Below are 20,688 nucleotides of genomic sequence, written 5' to 3' on the forward strand. Positions count from 1 at the left end.
ATGTGCAGATACATCTTCCAGCAGGGGTCACTGGAAAACCAATGAACTTATGGACACTGGATTTTATTTTACTTTTCTAGCCCAGAAACTCTGGATTACATATAGGCAGGCCCATTACTGATGAGACTAGTTCACTCAGCATTAACTGGAATTGAATCCATAGTCTCTGGTCTAAATGGCCAGAAAATGCATTAAGCCTTGAACTACTTAGAACCCAAATTAATTTGAAGATAAACAAACCACTTGGAACAACAATCTAACCAAGTAATAGAAGAATCTGATTAGTATCAGGAAACTCAAGCCACCATCTTTCTTTGTGATCACCTGTGTAAGAATTCCTGCAACAGTGCATCAGCCTTGTGATATTCTCCACACAGTTAACAGCAATGAGGTGTGATTGATGAAGTCACCACACTACTTTCATCATAATTTACAAGTAAAATGTAATCTGTTTTAACTCTGCTGAACAGATAATATCTTGTAAGATCGATATATTATGAATGTCTTTTTTATTTTAAAAATTTCTGCATCAGGGACAAAAGATTAAAAACAAGACAGACCTACTGATCACAAAGAGCAGACAGAGGCTGGGCTGTAATATATTATAACATCCCTATGCCCCAGGCGTAATATTCAGCTCAGTTTGGAAATGAGAAAAGGGTGCACAGATTTTAAATGTAGTTGCAGCTATTTTTAAAAAAATATATTTCACTTTGCTATTGTGCTAAGATGTTCATTTTTAAAGGAGTCTGTCACCCCCAGCTAAAAGCATCTACAAATGCTGTGTCATTTTAACTAATCTCTGCTTAACAAGGGTAAATGGGAATAGGATTGCATAAACTCAGGAAAGGAACATTTCTGCTTCTGTGGTGCATAACTATTTCTGTTCTTCCCAAAAATGCTTAACTGACCAGATAATTCATAAGAAATTAACATGCAATCCTTTTAACAAACTCCAGTGTATTCTGCAATAAATTTACAACATTCTACCATATTGTTAAACAAAACATGATTTCAAAATAAAATAACACCAGGGCCTTTCTTGCATCAGATGTCTTTTTTTTTGGTGGAAGCTATTAATGGGGTGGAATTATCTTCAAAAGAGCCTAAGGGGTATAATTACTTGGAAGGAGTATGTGACATACGGTCCCATTGAGACCTTGTATTCAGACATCTAATATAGAAAGGCATGACGTCTTTTCTATTTCATCATATATTTATGCTGCCTTTGTGTTTTGGGGTTGATAGGTATGGGGGAAAAAGGTGTCAAGTGGGATGTGGCTCTGTTATTTCTCCACATTGCAGCACAAAAATCATCAATGCACAATTTTTACAGAAGGTCTCCAGGCTCTCATTCACAACCAGAACAGTAGCATTTTCCAATTTTCTCTCCAAGCATTTACAACTGTTATTGTATTGGATGTTGAAAGGAAAATATAACCAAAGTTAAGAGATGAAAGGAGGAAAGAAAACAAAAAAAATCAACATTAACACTACACAAATATTGACTTTACAAAGTCAATATCATGTTATCTTTACCCCTTAGGAACAGAAATTGAGAGGTTGCTTCTAGTTTTGAAGCAAACAACAGTCAAAATTTCTTCTCTATATTTTTGTTCACATAGTGTAACATAAGGCAAAAATCAAAATTATTAAACCTACAAAATCAGACACTGCTACAATTGGCAGATGCCCAAAGTAGATATAAAAATTGTAACTGAACTTCAAACAGATGCAGAACAGCTTAAATAGATACTTTACCATTTGACCCGCAGAATTCACTTACCTCAATAATAAGTAAATGCTTTGAGAGGCTGGTCAAGGATTAACCCTGCAGCATGCTGCCACCCACACTGGACCCCCTAAAATTCGCCTACTGACACAACCGATCAACAGACGACACAATAGCCACAGCTATACACACCATTCTTACACATCTGGAGAAGAGGGATGCTTATGTGAGAATGCTGCTCTTGGACTATAGCTCAGCATTCAACACCATAATTCCCTCTAGGCTCGACAAGAAGCTCAGAGACCTTGGCCTTCACCCTGCCTTGTGTAGCTGGATCCTGGAATTCCTCTCACATTGCCAGCAGATGGTAAGAGTGGTCTCCCTCACCTCTGCCCCTCTGACCCTCAGCACAGGAGCCCGTCAGGGCTGTGTACTAAGCCCTCTCCTTTACTCTCTATGTACTCATGACTTAGTGACACCCACAGCTTCAATCTGCTGAACCTGGGAGGGGGAGGGGTGAAGTAAAGAACTAAAGAATAGCTGCTACTACATTTAAAATCTGTGCATCCTTTTCTCATTTTCAAACTGAGCTAATAGGAGAGGACAGAAGGCCATTGGAGAAAAAAAAAGGGTGGAAGGACACCAGAGGGAGGTGATGGGCAGGCAAGGAGATAAGGTAAGAAAGGGAGGAGATGAGGAATGGTGAAAAGGAGAGGCATTACCAGAAATTCAAGAAATTGATGTTTATGCCATCAAGTTAGAGGCTACCCAGATGGAATACAAAGGTGTTGTTCCTCCAACCTGAATGTGGCCTCATCGCGACAGTAGAGGAGGAAATAGAAATGGGAATGGGAAGTGGAATTAAAATGGGCAGCCACTGGGAGATCCCACTTTTTCTGCTGGACAGAGTGTAGATGTTTGATGAAGCAGTCTCCCAATCTACCTCGGGTCTCACTGATATACAGAAGGCCACACTAGGAGCACCGGACACGGTAAATGACCCTAACAGACTCACAGGTGAAGCGTTGCCTCACCTGGAAGGACTGTTTGGAGCCCTGAATGGTAGTGAGGGAGGAGGTGTAGGGGCAAGTGTTCCGCTTGCAAGGATAAGTGCCAGGAAGGGAGATCATTGGGGAGGGACGAATGGACAAGGAAGTCGCAAAGGGAGTGATTCCTGCGGAAAGCAGAAATGCAGAATGAGGGAAAGATATTCTTGGTGGTGGGATTCTATTGAAGGTGGTGCAGGTTGTAGGGAATTATGTGCTGGACGCAGAGGCTGATGGGGTGGAAGGTGAGGACAAGAGGAACTCTTTGCCTGGTAGGATGGCAGGAGAATGGGGTGAGAGCAGATGTACATGAAATGGTGGTGGAAGCTATTTAACAACCTTCTTGGCCCTTCAAAAGTAAACAACAGTCATTCATTCAGATAATCAAATCGAAACTAAAATTAACTCAATGTATTAAGTTTATATTTGAGCCTCACACACAAAATGCTGGTGGAACTCACAGGCCAGGCAACATTTATGGAAAAAAGTACAATCAAAGTTTCGGGCCAAAACCCTTCAACAGGACTGAAACGTTGAGTGTACTTTTTTCTATAGGTGCTACTTGGCCCGCCTCCAGCATTTTGTATGTACTGCTCAGATTTCCAACATCTGCAGATTTTCATTGTTTATATTTCTACCTTAATATCACACTTGTCCCACTTTTTTTATTTTTGTTACAAATCAACAGTATTTACTTCTTGGTTTGTCCAAGAATCTTTTGAACATAATTTGCTGTTGTTCTTGCTTGATAATGGCATTATTTTTAAGACAATAGAGATCTCAAAAGAACATTTAAAAAAAAACCTTCCATAAAATCATGCTGGCCAGATCTAATTATCTTCAGCTTTCTTAAAAGGTTATTTCCTCTTTGATTATTGATTTGGCCATCTTGTAAAATTAACTGGCTCATAATTCCCTGCTTTTTGTTTTGCTCCCTACAGCAAGAGAGTTACAATGTCTGTTTTCCAATGTAATCACCTAGAATTTAATGAATTATCAACTGATAGGTCCACTGTGTATGAACCCATCTCTTTAGAATGCTTGGGAGCAGGCTATTGGGTCCTGGTGATTTTTCTGCCTTTCTCCCTTGGGACTGGGATTTCTACAAGTTCTTCTGTATTTGAAGTTAACCTATGTACTATCTTGGGAAGATGGGAGTTGTCCTCTATGGTGTTGACACATGCAAAGCATTGATTTAACTTTGCTACCTCTTCCTTTTTCCTGTTATTAATCCATTAGCCTTTGGAATGGCCCCAATAACCCTCACTAGTTTTTATGGATGCATCACAGAAAGTATCCTATCTGGATGCAACACGTTTTGGTATGGAAACTGCACTGTTCAAGACCATAGGAAACTGAAGAAAGACTGTGATGCATTCACAGCTATTATAATAACTAGCTTTCCCTTCATTAACTCTGTCTATACAATTCTTGATGCCTCAGGAAAACAGGCAACATAATCAAGGAATCCTCACACCCCAGTCAGTCTCTCTCTTTCCCTTCCCATCAAGCAGAAGATATGGAAGCTTAAGAACATGCGCCACCAGGTTCAAAGGCAGTTTCTATTTCACTGTTATGACTACTAACCAGATCTCTCAACAAAATAAATTCTTGATCTCTCAATCTATCTTGTCATGGCTCTTGCACTTTATTTATCTAACTGCAGTATATGTTCCCTGTAACAGTATACTATATTCTGCAAGCAACACACACAAAATGCTGGAGGATCTCATCAGGCTAGGCAGCACCTATGGAAAAGACTACAGTTGTCGTTTCAGGCTCAGACCCTTCATCAAGATTGGAAAAAAAAAGATGAGGAGTCAGAGCAAGAAAGGGGGAGGGAGGGAGGGAAGGAAGGTGATAGGTGAAACCAGGAAGGGGGGAGAAGGGAGAAATAAAGAGCTGGGAAAGTTGATTGGTCCCTTCCCCCTCTTTCTTACTCTGACTCCTCATCTTTTTTCCCCCAATCCTGATGAAGAGTCTGAGCCTGAAACATCAGCTGTACTCTTTTCTATAGATGCTGCCTGGCCTGCTGATAACAGAGGACAGAAGGCCATGGAAGAAAGAAAAGGGGGAGAAGCACCAGAGGGAGGTGATAGCCAGGTAAGGAGATAAGGTGAGAGATAAATGGGAATGGGAAGTGGTGGTGGGGGAAGGAGGGAAATTACCAGAAGTTAGAGAAATCAGTGTTCATGCCATTAGGTTGGAGGCTACCTAGACAGAATATGAGGTGTTACTCCTCCAACCCGAGTGTGGCCTCATTGCAAAAGTAGAGGTGGCCATGGACCGACATGTCGAAATCGGAATGGGAAGTGGAATTAAAATGGGCAGCCACTGGGAGATCCCACGTTTTCTGGCGGATGGAGTGTAGATGCTTGGCAAAACGGTCTCTCAAACTGTATTGGGTCACACTGGTATACAGGAGGCCACACCGATTTCTATATTCTATATTTTCCAATTGGATCCCACTACCAAGCACATCTTTCCCTCCCCCCCCCCTTTCTGCTTTCTGCAGGGATCGCTCCCTACGCGACTCCCTTGTCCACTTGTCCCCCCCCCCCCCCCCATCCCTTCCCACCGATCTCCCTCCTGGCACTTATCCTTGTAAGCTGAACAAGTGCTACACCTGCCCTTACACTTCCTCCCTCACCACCATTCAGGGCCCCAGACAGTCCTTCCCTGACACTTCACCTGTGAGTCGGCTGGTGTGGTATACTGCATCCAGTGCTCCCGGTGTGGCCTTTTATATATTGGTGAGACCCGACGCAGACTGGGAGATCGTTTCGCTGAACACCTACGCTCGGTCTGCCAGAGAAAGCAGGATCTCCCAGTGGCCACACATTTTAATTCCACGTCCCATTCCCATTCTGGTATATCTATCCATGGCCTCCTCTACTGTCAAAATGAAGCCACACTCAGGTTGGAGGAACAACACCTTATATACCGGCTGGGTAGCCTCCAACCTGATGGCATGAACATTGACTTCTCTAACTTCCGTTAATGCCCCTCCTCCCCTTCTTACCCCATCTGACATATTTAGTTGTTTGTTTTTTTCTCTCTCTGCCCATCACTCTGTCTGTTCTCCATCTCCCTCTGGTGATTCCCCCTCCCCCCTTCTTTCTCCTGAGGCCTCCCGTCCCATGATCCTTTCCCTTCTCCAGCTCTGTATCACTTTCGCCGATCATCTTTCAGCTCTTAGCTTCATCCCACCCCCTCCAGTCTTCTATTATTTTGCATTTCCCCCTCCCCCCACTACTTTCAAATCTCTTAGTATCTTTCCCTTCAGTTAGTCCTGACGAAGGGTCTCAGCCGGCCCAAAACGTCGACAGTGCTTCTCCTTATAGATGCTGCCTGGCCTGCTGTGTTCCACCAGCATTTTGTGTGCGTTGTTCTATATTCTGTAATCTTTTATGCTACCTTGACCTATTTATTTATGGAATGAACTGTCAGATGGCATGCAAATGTCAGCTTTTCATTGTATTTTGATTTAAGACACAATAAGACAAATTACCAGAGATACACAACTACTTTAGCCACCTTCTTCCTATTTATATATTCATAGAAACTGTTTTGATATTACACAAAAAATCCCTTCTTAGGAGCTTTTTAAATCTTGTTGATGCTTGCCAAAGGCATTAGGAAAAAAATCTTTGGAAAATTTCAAGGTTGCTTTTTATAAGGTCAATGTCAAGCAGTGCCACTTGGCTACTGACCACAAAATCCAAACTGGCTTCTCCTCACCCAGAAGAAAAAAATCAATCTAGCATCATCTTCCATTAAACTTCTGACACAGCACAGATTTGGGACAGAATCTGTGCCTGCAAGTTAAAATGGGTCATAATCACATCATTTAATGAAATGAATAAGTTCTTAAACCTTTTTTTCTAAATATTTCTTCATTCATTTGACTCCATAGGTTAATATGCACTGCCTAATCCCACTTGGCTTTGGTGGAAAGCTATTTTTTTTCTCTATGTTTAGATTTGTAAAATTCTAAGACAGTAGCACCACACCAGAAAGTTAAAATGATCACCAGAATAAATGTTGAGTATATCATAAAGTGAGCCAAGATGATTTACTGCACTGGGGCATTCTCAAATCCATGAATCTTTACAGACAAATAAATTTTCTATATAATCTTTTATCAGCTTTGTGATTTTGTCAACTGGAGGTGCAATATCAACTCCTTCTCTACTGACATGCAAAGAATAGCAACAGCTTCACACAAGAGTAAAGCGATTCATGACATTGAAAATTAACTCCAGAAAATAAGGCTCAGCTACACCACCTGCTAAAGTCAGTCAAACAGCATATCACCACACACTATCTGGGCTTATTTTGAAGAATGGCACTTAGGTAAGGTACCCAAGGTCAGCCAGCACTGTAGCATTGGGTGAGCTTGATGTATTGAGGGGAAAAAGTAGGGAAATGTTAGCAAATAAATACCACTTGATGACTGCCTCACTATATACTTCCAGGAATTTGCCTTTTTTTTAATTTCAGATTTTCAGCACTTGTAGATTCTGGCTTTATTTTGCAATTAAACATAATTTATTTTTTCAGAAGTATTTTTAAAATTCACAGAATACCCACAATAGGAGAAAATTATGTCTATTCCATTTTGATATAAGAAATACACAAAATTCCATGCTAGAGTAACTAGTAATCAATAATGTCACCACAGTAGCTTGAGAAATATAGGATATAATGTCCTGAGGGATACTGTGTCATTTCTGTGCTTCTTTCAATAGAGCCAATGGCGTAAATAACATTAATTATGTTGAGCTATTATTTTTAGTATGGGCTCACAAACCTGTAGATAGGTAACATTTCTGTAATCATATTATATTTTGCTGATAATTGCAAGAATGATGCAATATTTTCAGAATAAAAAGTTTAAATAGTGAAATTTTTCATTCCCTTTATTCAACACAATTTTATATATAGAAATCTTTCTGAAGCTCTATTATCACCTTACTAGACCTTATACACATAGCTAAAGATACAAATAATATGTGCAATGCCGAATTTGGATTTCAAACAAAACATTACTATTTGCTTCACAAATATACAACCTGAGTATGTATTTCTGATATATTAATTTTATTTACACACAATTACCATTATCTGCAATTTTATTTTTAACTATAAAAGAACAGATTTCACAGATATGGAAATTACCTTTATTGTTTTGGGCTCTGCCAATTTAAGACTCTTTGTAGTAATAGCCCCCATGTTAAATGTAGAAGAAACAGATGTCCTTTGACTTCGGGCAGTTGAGGGTCTTGATGAAAGTCTAGCATCAACTGTAATAGAATTGTGAATACAATGAGAATCTATATTTACATTAATATTTTACGAATCACAGAACTTGGAACAACATAAAAGGCATAGCTATACAAATACAATCTTTTAACCAATTATTGTAATTCCACTCAAAAGAACATTTCCTATCTCTCTGATCAGAAAACAAAAATGTTTGTTTTGTATATACTTGCATCCATTCTCAAAACATCAAAATAACTTGAATTAAACTGCCATTTTTCCTTTTATATCTGTACCTCCTACCAAATAATTAACATAAATGTCAGAACCGTTTTTTAACTTGAATATCAATATAATTGCAATATTTTGGAAGTGACATTTTAAGAAACCTATAATTAAACTATGAATTGCCATTTCACAACCAGAAAGGTTATCTAATTAAATCTATTCAACAAAATATTTCCGTCATAGGATTCAATATTTTCATGAAACTGCAGTATATTGCAGTTGAGTTTAAATTTAATATAGGTGCATTCTGGTATTTATTGCAATTCTGTGGGTTATATTATTTATCATGGCATTATCAAAACCTGCAATATAAAGTAACAATTTTTCTAAGTACTGATTCTATTTTTTAAAAATACAGCATTCCATTCAAAATGTGACAAATGATATAAAATAAATGTTGTGGCTATATTACCTTTTCTGGGAATTGTTTCAGTTTCTTGATCTTGAGAAGCTCCCTGCAGTGATTTTGTTGAAGATAAGGATGAAAATTCAAGTGAAGTCAAATTTCCAAATTGTTGTTGTTTCATCTTGGCATTAGCATCTAGCCTTGCTAATGCATTCTTTTGACTTGTTTCAATTGTTGTCAGAAATAAACTACAAAACTGAATAGGTGCAATATAAATCAGTACTCTGTTTGCACAATCAGCATTATGAACACTTTCCAGTAAATTTAAAATGCAAAAGAATATCTACTCCTTCATATCCTTACAGGAGTTAAAATTACAAACTCTTTTTTTCTTTTCAAATGTTTTAGATACTGAGTTTTCTATTTATATGAAAACTTGCTATTCTGAATTCACAATACAGGTTCAGGCTCCATAATCAAATGTAAATTGATAAGTTTTATAAAAGTTAGTCAAAGCCACAAGAGGAAAAGATTAAAAAGATTAAACATGAGGTTAGAGAGAAAGGAAATCATTTGTAAGTGAAGTGACAACAATTGAGTATTTTAAAGTGCATAGATTGTAGCACAAACTGAATATGTTTACAACTTTTCGAAATTATAAGGAGAATAAGAATTGAATATTTCAATGGATATCAATAAAAGCTGGAAGATGTGGCAATACATGTGGAAGAGATTTAATTTCTTGTCTGGGACCAAAAATAACAGATTACGTCCAAAGCGTACCTTCAAAGCACATCCCAAAATGGTCAATCTCCTTTAAATAATTCAGAGGATTGCAATGTTATTATGAAGAAGGTTTATTAAAACTTGACTTCAAACTTAGCTTTTGAGATTTTATCAAGTGGTTTTGCAACAATTTACATTTCATGGCATATTTAACAAAGCAATAGGTCTTAAGTCACTTGATGTGAGCCACTCATAATGTTATTTGGCAGGTGAAAAGTTCAGTCAAAGTGGTAGATTGTATGGGATGTCTTTAAGAAAGAAAGAGAGATAGAGAGGCCAAGAGGTTTTGGCAATGAATTCCAGAGCTTAGGACGATGGCAGCTGAAGGCACAGCTGCCAATGGCAAGTTATTAAATTTGGGGATAAACAAGAGGTTGTAATTAAAGGAGCACAGATAGCTTGAAGGGTTACAAGACTAGATGAAATTACAGAAATAGAGAAGGATGAGCGTAGGGGGATTTGAAAATGAACGAGTATTTCAAAATTGTGACTTTGTTTAAGAAGGAGCTCGAAATGATTAACAAAAGCATGACTGAAATGCAATTTATCACAGCTGAACAGCAATCACTACAAATAAAATCTGTGTTCAAATTCTAGATCTGTTTAAATCCCATTTAATAAATGCCAGTAATAACACATTTAAGTTCAAGTTTATGTATACAGCTGAAGGAAGAGGAAAAATACACAGGGACATGACAAGTACTTTAGAATGGGACTATCAATCTTAACCAATTGGCCAAAAAAGATAGCCTCTAAGCTGCAAATTAAACTTGCCCTATTACTAGACTAGTTGCATAATAACTTTCTCTAATGTACAATTGTAAATGACACTGAGAGGTGCCAGCAATTCAGGTCACTTGTTTACTCTCCTCCTCTCAGCAAAGACCAAATATAATCAAGATCTATATTAAAATAAAACCACAAACAAATCCACTTGGCTTATACAAGTCAATTTTGAATCATCAGTACATTAATTTCAATAAAAGTAGACATTAAGATACCTGAATATAATACTTCAGATTTGCAGTCAAAGACAAAGTAAAGAGAATCAGCTGTTTTTTTTTAACCCTTGTACAGAGATATTGGCATGGGATATGGTATCTCTACATCATAGTAAGTAATGGTATCTCTTTAACAAATCAGAACATAGGCTATGTGGCCACTTTATTGGGTACATCTGCTCGTTAATGTAAATATCTAATCAACCAATCATGTGGCAGCAACACAGCGCATAAAAGCATGCAGACATGGCCAACTGGTTCATTTTTTGTTTGGACCAAACATCAGAAGGAAGAAGAAATTAAATCTAAGTGACTTTGGTGTGATTGATTGTTGGTGCTAGATGGGGTGGTTTGAGTATCTCAAACTACTAATCTCCTGGGATTTTCATGCAAACAGTCTCTAGAGATTACAGAAAATGGTGCAAAATACAAAAATCATCCATTGAGTGGCAGTTCTATAGGCAAAAACAGCCTATTAATTAAAGAGGTCAGAGGAGAATGGCCAGACTGGTTCAAACTTACAGAGAGGTGACAATAACTCAAATAATCACTTGTTACAACCAGGGCGTGCAGAAGAGCATCTCTGAATGCACAACTTTTAAACTTCGAAGTGGATGGGTTACTGTACCATAAGACCACATGAAGCAAAGGCCACTTTATTAGGCCACTCCCGTACCTAATACAATGACCATCGAGTGTAGAATTGATAGGTCATAAACAGCATGACTGAAGGCAAATTGGAATAGTTAATTCAATGCCAAATCATATTCAAAGCAAAATAAGAAAGAGGAAAATCAAATTATAATTTGATCATAATTATGTTTTATAATCTATTACAAAATATTTAAAAGAAAAAGTCAATAAATATTTAACTTCCCCAGCATGTCTAGTGGGTAACCAGATACTGCAATTTCATGAACACTCTATGTAGTTTAATCACCAATATAGAACCAGAGATGCCAACACAGTGTACTGCTGCCACAAAACAACAAATTTTACAACATATGCCAGTAATATTAAATCTGATTCTGAATCATTTCTTGTGTGTTTTCAAATCATTTGGAAAAAAAAAGTTGTATTATGGTGAGAACTGTTTTCTCCTTAAGAGGGTATTGCATTTTTTAAAACAAAGGATTGTTTAGGAATAGTTGCACAAGAGATTTGGAGTTTTCCCTGCTTTGCTTATGATTCCCCACCCTGGACTTAACCGTTCAGGCAAACTGTTAGGACTTCCCCAGCAACAATTCTTTCAAGTTTCTGGGTGTCAACATCTCTGAAGATCTATCCTGGGTCCGGCATAGTGGTACAATTACAAAGGAGGCACGACAGCAGCTAAATTTCATTGTTAAGTTTGAGAAGACTTGGTATGTCACCAAAGGCTCTCACAAATTTCTAAAGATGTACCATTTTAACTGGCTGCATCACTATCTGGTATGGAGGACCCACTACACAGGATGGGAAAAAACTGCAGAAACTTGTGAGCTCCAGCCAGCTCCATCATGGGCACTAGCCTCCCCGGCATCAAGGACATCTTCAAAAGGCGATCTCAAAAAAGTGGTATCTATCATTAAGGACCCCAATCACCCAGGACGTGCCCTCTTCTCATTGTTGCCATTAGGGAGGTGGTAAAGGAGCCTGAAGACACACACTCAGTGTGTCTCCTCTTGTACCATTTAATTAATTTGGTTTTATAAATGCGTATATTTCTTATTGTAATTTAGTTTATTATGTATTACAATGTACTATTGCCTCAAAACAACAAATTTCATGACATGCACCAGTGGTATTAAACCTGATTCTGATTCTTCTAATTCTGATTCACAGATCCTACAAGGAAACAGACAACTTCTTGATTTCCACAATTATCTGTATGCATACAGCCACAGGAAGCTGCTTCTGCTTCAATGATGATGAACACAGATAGCCACACTATTATTTTAAAATCACAAAATCCAGTTCAATGCTAATATCCCATTATGTTACAGCATAGCTTCAGGTAGCAGTAATTCTATAACATGCTGTGCTGTAGATTTTACACTACATAGACTGTACAGGATAGTGGATTCTACAGCATCAGTAACTGAACAAGTCTCATTCAATTCCGGTCATTATTGATTAATCATCTTGTTACCTTTTACAGACCTAGTTAAACAAGTTTCCAATAACTGTTATTTACAGCACTGCTCTCTCTGGACAGCATTACCTTGAGGTGTTTCGATCCTAACCAGGTAAAATTCTATCATATTTATATTACAACAACTATGGCACTATTTTCTATATTAAATTAAAGGAAGGGTAACTAAAGTGCTTAGGTATAAAGGGATAATGTGATTTTGAATTCCTGGCAGGTAATACTGTCTGTTGGGGGGTGGAGGGAAAATCAGGAATTATCTGAGTATTTTACCTTCTAATTATTTGGATATATATTCTATTTGCATGTGCAAAATGTGTACCCTACATTTAATTTCAATCATTTAACAAATGATATAAACATTACAAAACAAACTTAGCCATTAGTTTATAAATTTCTAATTTACAGAACTTTAAAAGAAAAAAGAAATAACCCCACAGCCTTACAGGTAACAGAAAAAATTACAACCAATTAACTACTTTTTCATATCAAAACGCTGAATAATAATCATCTACATTCCATTATATGTTTTGCATGAATTCTTAATTTTTTATTGATTTCTTAGTTGGCCATTTGGTCCTTCCACATCTGCTCCATGATCTGATAAGAGCATTATTCTTAGGTTTTGCTGAGAAATGTGCTTTTATATGTGTATTTGGTAAACTATTATTTTATTTTTACTACTGAGATATAGTGTGGAATAGCCCCTTCTAGCCATTTGAACCTCACCACCCAGCAACCCCAGATATAGCACTAATGTAATCACAAGACTATTTACAGTGACCAATTAACTTACCAACCAGTATGTCTTTATACTGTAGGAGGAAACAGGAACACCTGAAGGAAACCCATACAATCACAGGGAGAACAAACAAACTCCTTACAGACAGCAGCAGGATTTTCAGTTTATAAAAACTTTAGGTAAATACACTTTTTTCATAGTTCTATAATAAACTATAAGTAAATTGGTAATGACAATATACAATTCCTGTACATTCAAAGTCATCCACTGATTCTTATAATTTAATTAATACAGATTTCTTTCCTAGCACCCAATACTGATGAAAATGCACAAATAAATAGTCCAGTAGTGTCTCTGCATTTTAGAAGCTGTACTCTTGAGGTAAAATACATGACTGTGATAAAATTGGCAACAAAGATTTTAACTAGTGTGTAAATAAAAATTAATGCAGAACTATAGTGGCTGCTTATTATAATTGGTAAAATAAAAATCATGCTTGAAATTTCAATAAATATCCTTTTAGGTGTCCCTCAGGATCAATATGGCTTGCTTCCAGTTCCAACAAACAGGAGATGCCCCTGTGTGATTTATTTTAACATTCAATGGCTGCTGCACACTAGCTATTGTATCTCAACAAAGCGAGGCCTTGGTCCAATGGCAGGAAGGTCCAAAATTATTATGGAGAAGACTACCACATGGAATAGGCAATGCACACATGCAAATACCTCACTCTCCCATAACTCTTCTCCTTTGGCATTTCTATTCCCTGCATGGCATTAATTATGTTCTGTTTTCCTCAGCTTCTGTTCCCTCAGAGCCGACAGTAGGCTTTCCCGCATCACAATGGAAAAAGTCTGGCAAAAGGGTTTGTGTGTTCCTGCAAATTTTCTTTAAGCAAAATATAATGGCAAATACCATAAACATTGAAGAAACAGAAGGAGTTGGCCCTCCATGTCTGCGCCACAATCTGATAGGAGCATGCCTGGCCTTTTACCTTGGCAGCGCCTTCTATGGTATTTAAGGAATGTGAGATGACATGGATAAAAGATTATCCATGAATATGGTTAAAAAGTAGACACAGGGGCTGATACCCAAAATGGTTGGATAGCAGACAAATTAGAGGAGAATGGAAAAAATGAATTCGAAAGGAAAGAGGAGTGAAAAAGTGGAATTATTAGATTCAGAGTATGTAGAAGGAAAGGAGGAAAAACATAATCACAACAGGTAAGTGGACATGTTCGGTTGAGAAAGACAATTAAAAGAGGTAAGTGTGGTAGTATAAATTCAGAAGCTTGAAGGAGACAAACTGGAGAAAAGGTGAAGCTATATTTTGCAATTGCTCCAGGACAGACACTAAAATTAATCAAATAACTTCCAGAAATGTAGAGTACACTTCTCCTGGATTTTCCATAAGAAGCATGATAAATGTAAGAACTACTTAATGTTACTTTTTAATACCTCATTATAATCCAGTTTTCCATCATTATTAACATCAGTTTCATCCATTATCATTTTAACTTCTTCATGTGTCATCTTCTCACCCTTCTGCAGAAAAATAATAGCACAAATATTTGTGAGGCTAGAATACTATGTAAGATTACTCATCAACTAACAACATTTAACAATGACGAAGAGATGCAATGTGAAATGAAATGCTGAAATTACATCATTTAATTTTTTACAAGGGCTCAGTTACCAGGGAACACAGGTGTTAAATACAGGACATCAGAATTATAAGAGAAAGCCGATAGTTACGTTTCCCAAACAAATGAAATTAATCACCAAGAAAAACAAGTGTATTGAATCCCAAAGGGGTTACACAAAAGAAAACCAATATGACTGTTTGGAGACATTGAGATCTACAGTGTATAAAATAAGACAGTCATATTGAGCCTAATACTCCTTCCTTGCTCTTAAAATTCCTAACATAAACAAGACAGGAAAGTTAAACAGAGAAAGAGCCAAGTAGGGCGTCTTCAAGACTTAAGACAAATGCACTGCTTCTATGCTCCATATGAAACACCAATTTCCATGAATAGAAAATCCTCCAAAAAGTAGTGGAAATGGCCCAGTCCTTCATAGTAAAGCCCATCCCACCTTTGAGCATTGTTGCAGGAAAGCAGCATCCATCATCAGGTACCCCAACCACCCAGGCCATGCTTTTTCCTCGCTCCTGTCATCAGGAAGAAGGTACAGGAGCCTTAGGTCTCAGGTCTTCAAAAATCTGATAGCAGAGTGGAAGAAGCTATTCCTAAAATGCTGAGTAAATGTCTTCAACCTCCTGCATCTCATCCCTGACCATAGTAATCAGAAGAAGGCATGTCTTGGATGGTGAGGGTCCTTCATCATGGATGCCACCTTCTTCAGTCACCACCTTTTGAAGATTTTCTTGATGATGGAGAGGCCAGTGCACTCACACCACCAGATTTAAGAACAGGCATTACGCCTCAAGCATCAGGCTCCTGAAACAGAGGGAATAACTTCATTCAACTTCACCTTCCCCCATCACTGAACTGTTGACTCAATCTAAGGGCTCACTTTCATGGACTCTTCATCTCATGTTCTTGATATTTATTCTTTATTTACTTATTTTTCTTTTTGTATTTGCAGTTTGTTGCCTTTTGCCACGCTGGTTGGCCATCTTGTTGATGTGGTCTTTCATTGATTCTGTTATGGTTATTCAATTTATTGAGTATGCTCACAAGAAAATGAATCTCAAGGTTATATATGGTGACATATATATACTTTGAACTTTGCTATGCTCAAAGAACCAAAACATCACTTAAAATTACATGGCATCTTATAAGACCCTCAGAATGTTGCTCAGTTATAAATACAATAACTAATGCAATAACAACATAAATGTTGCCAGCACACTAGGAACATTACTCTTCTTGTAAAAACAAAACCATGGGAAGACTCATTTAAAGGGGAAGCTAGAACTTTGACTTAACATCTTTTTTGATAGTATGGTGCTTCTTCAGCAATACAGTGCGTTGTCATGTTAATTCTCTGATTAAATCTCAATAAGATAATGTACAGTATTGAATCATATGGCTGATACGCAATTTACCTGGAGTTTTAATCTCCTAACAGTACACTGTGGAGTAATATTCAGGGGTTCAAACATTATACATAATCAGCAAGCTTAATTATCAATTCGATCAAAAGATTTTGAGGTTTCAGGAAAAAACTCTTCTGTAATTTCTTAGACTTCAGTTCCTCGACAGCAAAAAAACAAATTGCTGGAGGAATTCAGCGGATCAGGCAGCATAAGTGAAGGCAGAGGTATGGACAAGATCCTGTACGGAGCACCTTCATTTTCTTGTATGCTACCTTGCTTTTGCTTTCACACTGTTGACTCATGAGAAGAAAATTTAGGAAGTTGAAAAAGGGTAAACACTAAGCCTTATGTGCGATTTGAAAACTCATACCAATTGAGCAGATTATTGGTTCATCATCATCCTAAAATGATGAACTGCAACCAGTACTGTCAATGTTATGACAGGCTCAAATAAAAGATGGGGCAAAATTTAAAAAAACAAGATTATTTTTGTTGATAGCTCTTCAGTCACCCTTTGTCGTAAATTGCATTGATGTGTATACAGGATCAGATTTACCTGCTGCATTGAGGTTTAATGTATAAAAACCACAGCCAGTTACTTTGAAATTTTCCAGCTCCTGAATTATCATCTTCATGTTGTGCCCTGGTTCACATCTTTAGTGTTATTCTTTAGGTATTTCATTTAGCAGCTTTGTAAGAGCTGCTAGTTCTACTTTCAGCCTCTGTGTTATTGTTGAAGATAAGGGATGATATGAAATGTGTGCCATCTAATTAGTGGGAGGTTTTTCTTGGTGAGGGACAATAAGATTGGTCTTGGGCTTTTGTTTGAGAGGAGATAAAGAGAGCAGACTCTGTGGAGAACCTGTCATAGCATATGATCCGGTGGGAGACCTATTTTTTCGAGATGAATTACGAGCAACGTTTGGAAGGTAGTGTGTGCTTTCACGTTGATTGAGGGCCCTGCAGGTGAGTGACAGAGAAGTTCAAGATGAGCTCCAACTTGTGCACATTTGACTGTTTGATTAGAATGGGCCCTTTTCTTTTTGTTATTCTTTGCTAACCCTTCAGTAAAGATTCATAAATATAATTCCTTTAATCATATGCAGTGTAATGTCTGTTATTTCGTGGCATTAATTTATAAGGGTAACGAATTATACATCATCCACTTAAATAGAGGGTTTGGGGGGTGGGGGGTGCTCGTGCCTCAATCTCACATGGTCTTCACTAGACTTATGCAGCCAAGGAAACCAGAGTGAAAAATCCCTTTTTCATTGAGAAAAAGAAATTCAAAACATGTTTTCAAAAACTATTACATTTGGGAGACAGAAAGGACACTTTCTTCTGTATATTACTTAAAATCAAATATCCCTTTTGAAGTCAGAGTACATGATGTTGCAATTTTGGCGTTTGGAAGCAAGGATGCAAAGGTTTATTATGTTCAGTCAATCTACCTGCCATCAAGTGACAAGTCCACAAATCAACCCAGCCGTGTTTAGAATTACATGGAAAACCGGTCCATGTATTCAGTTAAAATAATATTCAAATATTGGTCCCATATATTGTGATCTCGCAATCTAATATATTGAACTGGTACATTGGCTTCTGATAACACTGCTGAAAGGTTCAATTTCTAACTTTGGTGCATTTTGAAACGAACAATATTTATTTTGAACAAAGGATGAAGAAAGCACTTACAGTGGTGAGTATTTTATAAAGTTCTTCCTGCACAATATAACCATCATTATTTAAATCAATCTTTCTGAAAGCTTTCATCAATTCATTCTTATCCGTTAGCTTTTCTTTTTTCAAGATCTCACAAAAGTCATCAAAATTTAACGTCTTCGTAAATTGTGTCCAGTACTTTCCAAGTGTCTTTCTGGAAGGATTCCTTCCAGCTTGCTGGAGAGCTATAATTTAAGCACATTAACAATTAACCAAAAAAAAAGTAAAGACAGAGATACAGACTTGCATTTATATATAGCTTTTCACAACCATTACAGATGTAAGATCAGTGTTCCAAAGAATGAATCCATGGAAATCAACTGGCCGAGACACTGTCCTCGGCCATGTGCTTAGGTCCTGCACAGATCAGCTGAGGAATGTATTTGCAGACATTGTTTCCTCTCCTTCTTCAATCTGAAGTTTCCACCTGCTTTAAGAAGACCATTATCATCTTGGTAGCTGAGAATAATGAAGTAATATGCCTTAATGACGACAGCCCACTTATTCTGCTCTAACTCTGTTGACGTTTTCGGATGACACCACTGTAGAAAGTTGTATCTCAATAACAACTAGTTGGAGTACAGAAAGGAGATAGTGAGCCTAGTGACACAGCGTCATGACAACAACCTTTCCCCCAATCTCAACAAAAGATTTGGTCATTAACTTAACGCACTCTAATCAGTGTACACATGCTCATGTTCACACCAGTTATTTCTCAATCAATTTGACTCATCTCAGATTATCTAGGAACTGCTATTATTTCAAACTTCCCACATTTACAATGATTTTCTCTGGTACTGTCAAATATTCACAAAAAAGATGGTGCCCAATTATTTTTCTAATCATATCGTTTGCTTATGATATGTGGCAAACGAATTTCTACGTGGCAAAGAAATGAATTTAAATGAATCTGAATTTAAAGTTACCTCCCTTTCATTCATCTATCATCATCCCATACTACTCTGCAAGGGTGTTTATATATTTTCTGCTTGACTGTAGAACACTAATTTATGAACAAATTGTATGAACTTGATTAAATAAAATTTACCCAGGCAGAGTTGATCCTTGGAAGTTATATTCTCCAAAGTGGTACCAAACACTGTCAGGTAAGCTGCTCTGCAACTTCTATAAAAAGTCTCTTCTTCACTGCACTGAGATCTGCCAGCTTCAGACTGTGCTGATCTTTTTGTAGTAGGTTTGATCCATTCTTGCCGATTGGACATTCTGGAAAATTCACAAAGAATTGTGTCATTTTAAAATTTTCAGTCAGTAGTTGTGCAGCGAGTTAAAGTTGTTATGGAATACAGAACATTGTCAAAACTATCAGCCAGCCAGTAAAGATGAATAACATGGCAAAATTACTTTTGTATCATATACTTATCATTTATAATGCCTGTTGTAAGATATGTCATATATTAGTAAGTTGAAATTCGATAAAGGCAAAGCTTGATGTAACTTTAGAAAGTCCTGGTTTGAAATGATGATCCACTAATTTAACTAATCTTAACCAAGATGGAAGTTGGGACACATCGTTTTTATTAACATTTAGATTAAATACACATTACCAGTTATACAAAGACTCCCTCTAAGAAAGCAAGCGAATATACATTGAGAAACCGGGTTTAAGGCTTTGTTAGATTGCTTACTATGATCGAACAAATTAATCATACTTGATGTATAGAAGAGGCACAATCTTGGAAATTCATAACTCTCATTTAAGAGATCCACCTACTTAAAACATTAAGATTCTTTTCATCCTTGTTTATTTATTAATAGTTCTGAACTAACAATATCTGAGCTGAAATCTACGATCAGATATTTTAATTGAACATAGTTAAAAGATGTGAGGTTTATTGCATGCCTATTCACACAGATAAAAATCTACTTTAATATCAGTGAAGCATCTCACTTGTGGAATTTCCACTGTTACAAATATTTATCCAACTTTCCTCTAAACTGGGATGGCTTCTATTTCATTCACAGCTTGTGGAAACGCACTCTAAACCCATGACCAAAATTATCTCCAAATCCTGTTCTCCAAAGCTTTCATTTTCACCTTGCCATAACGTTATTGATATTCTGGAAAATCTTCTAAATGCCCTCCTTTTCTCCGTTCCAGTACCTCACAACTTTTAACTTCACTTTCTCCAGTTATTAAATGGTAAACAAAGCGCGTGCTGTTAAACAACTTCTATTTATGAAAAGCGTTTAAGGCTGCCTATTAAAAATTTGATCTAAGACGTTGTCGTTTATGACTATATAATACTGTACCTAAATAAGCGTTGGTGAGCCGAATCGCCCACTTAACCAGCCCAGGCCGTTCTGCAACCATGGCAACAACTGCAGCCAATCGTAAGCTTGTGGTCCCACTGTGAAAAGGGCTCGACTCAAAACATTGGTTCCGCTTTTCAGAATCAGATTCAGGCTTAAAATCACGGGCTTATATCGTGAAATTTGTTGTTTGCAGCAGTGCATTGCAATACAAAATCATAAAAAATATAAATTGCTATTATATATTTAAAAAGCATTAAATTAAATAAGAAGTGCAAGAAGAGAGGGAAAATA

General features: G+C 37.2%; 1 protein-coding gene across 1 annotated transcript in view; it reads right to left on the reverse strand.

Moving 5' to 3' along the window:
* efcab7 (EF-hand calcium binding domain 7) overlaps positions 1-20,462 on the reverse strand; it is a 62,948-nt gene extending 42,486 nt beyond the window's left edge. Inside the window, exons 1-6 of the mRNA XM_059984412.1 lie at positions 20,395-20,462; positions 19,172-19,347; positions 18,097-18,308; positions 14,796-14,882; positions 8,744-8,933; positions 7,960-8,084 (exon numbers count right to left, since the gene is read on the reverse strand). Of these exons, the coding sequence (XP_059840395.1) occupies positions 7,960-8,084; positions 8,744-8,933; positions 14,796-14,882; positions 18,097-18,308; positions 19,172-19,346 (789 nt within the window). The 5' untranslated portion in view covers position 19,347; positions 20,395-20,462. The remainder of the gene's footprint in view (positions 1-7,959; positions 8,085-8,743; positions 8,934-14,795; positions 14,883-18,096; positions 18,309-19,171; positions 19,348-20,394) is intronic.
* Between the last annotated feature and the right edge of the window lie 226 nt (positions 20,463-20,688).

This window comes from Hypanus sabinus, chromosome 11 (assembly GCF_030144855.1).
Source record: "Hypanus sabinus isolate sHypSab1 chromosome 11, sHypSab1.hap1, whole genome shotgun sequence".
NCBI lineage: Eukaryota > Metazoa > Chordata > Chondrichthyes > Myliobatiformes > Dasyatidae > Hypanus > Hypanus sabinus.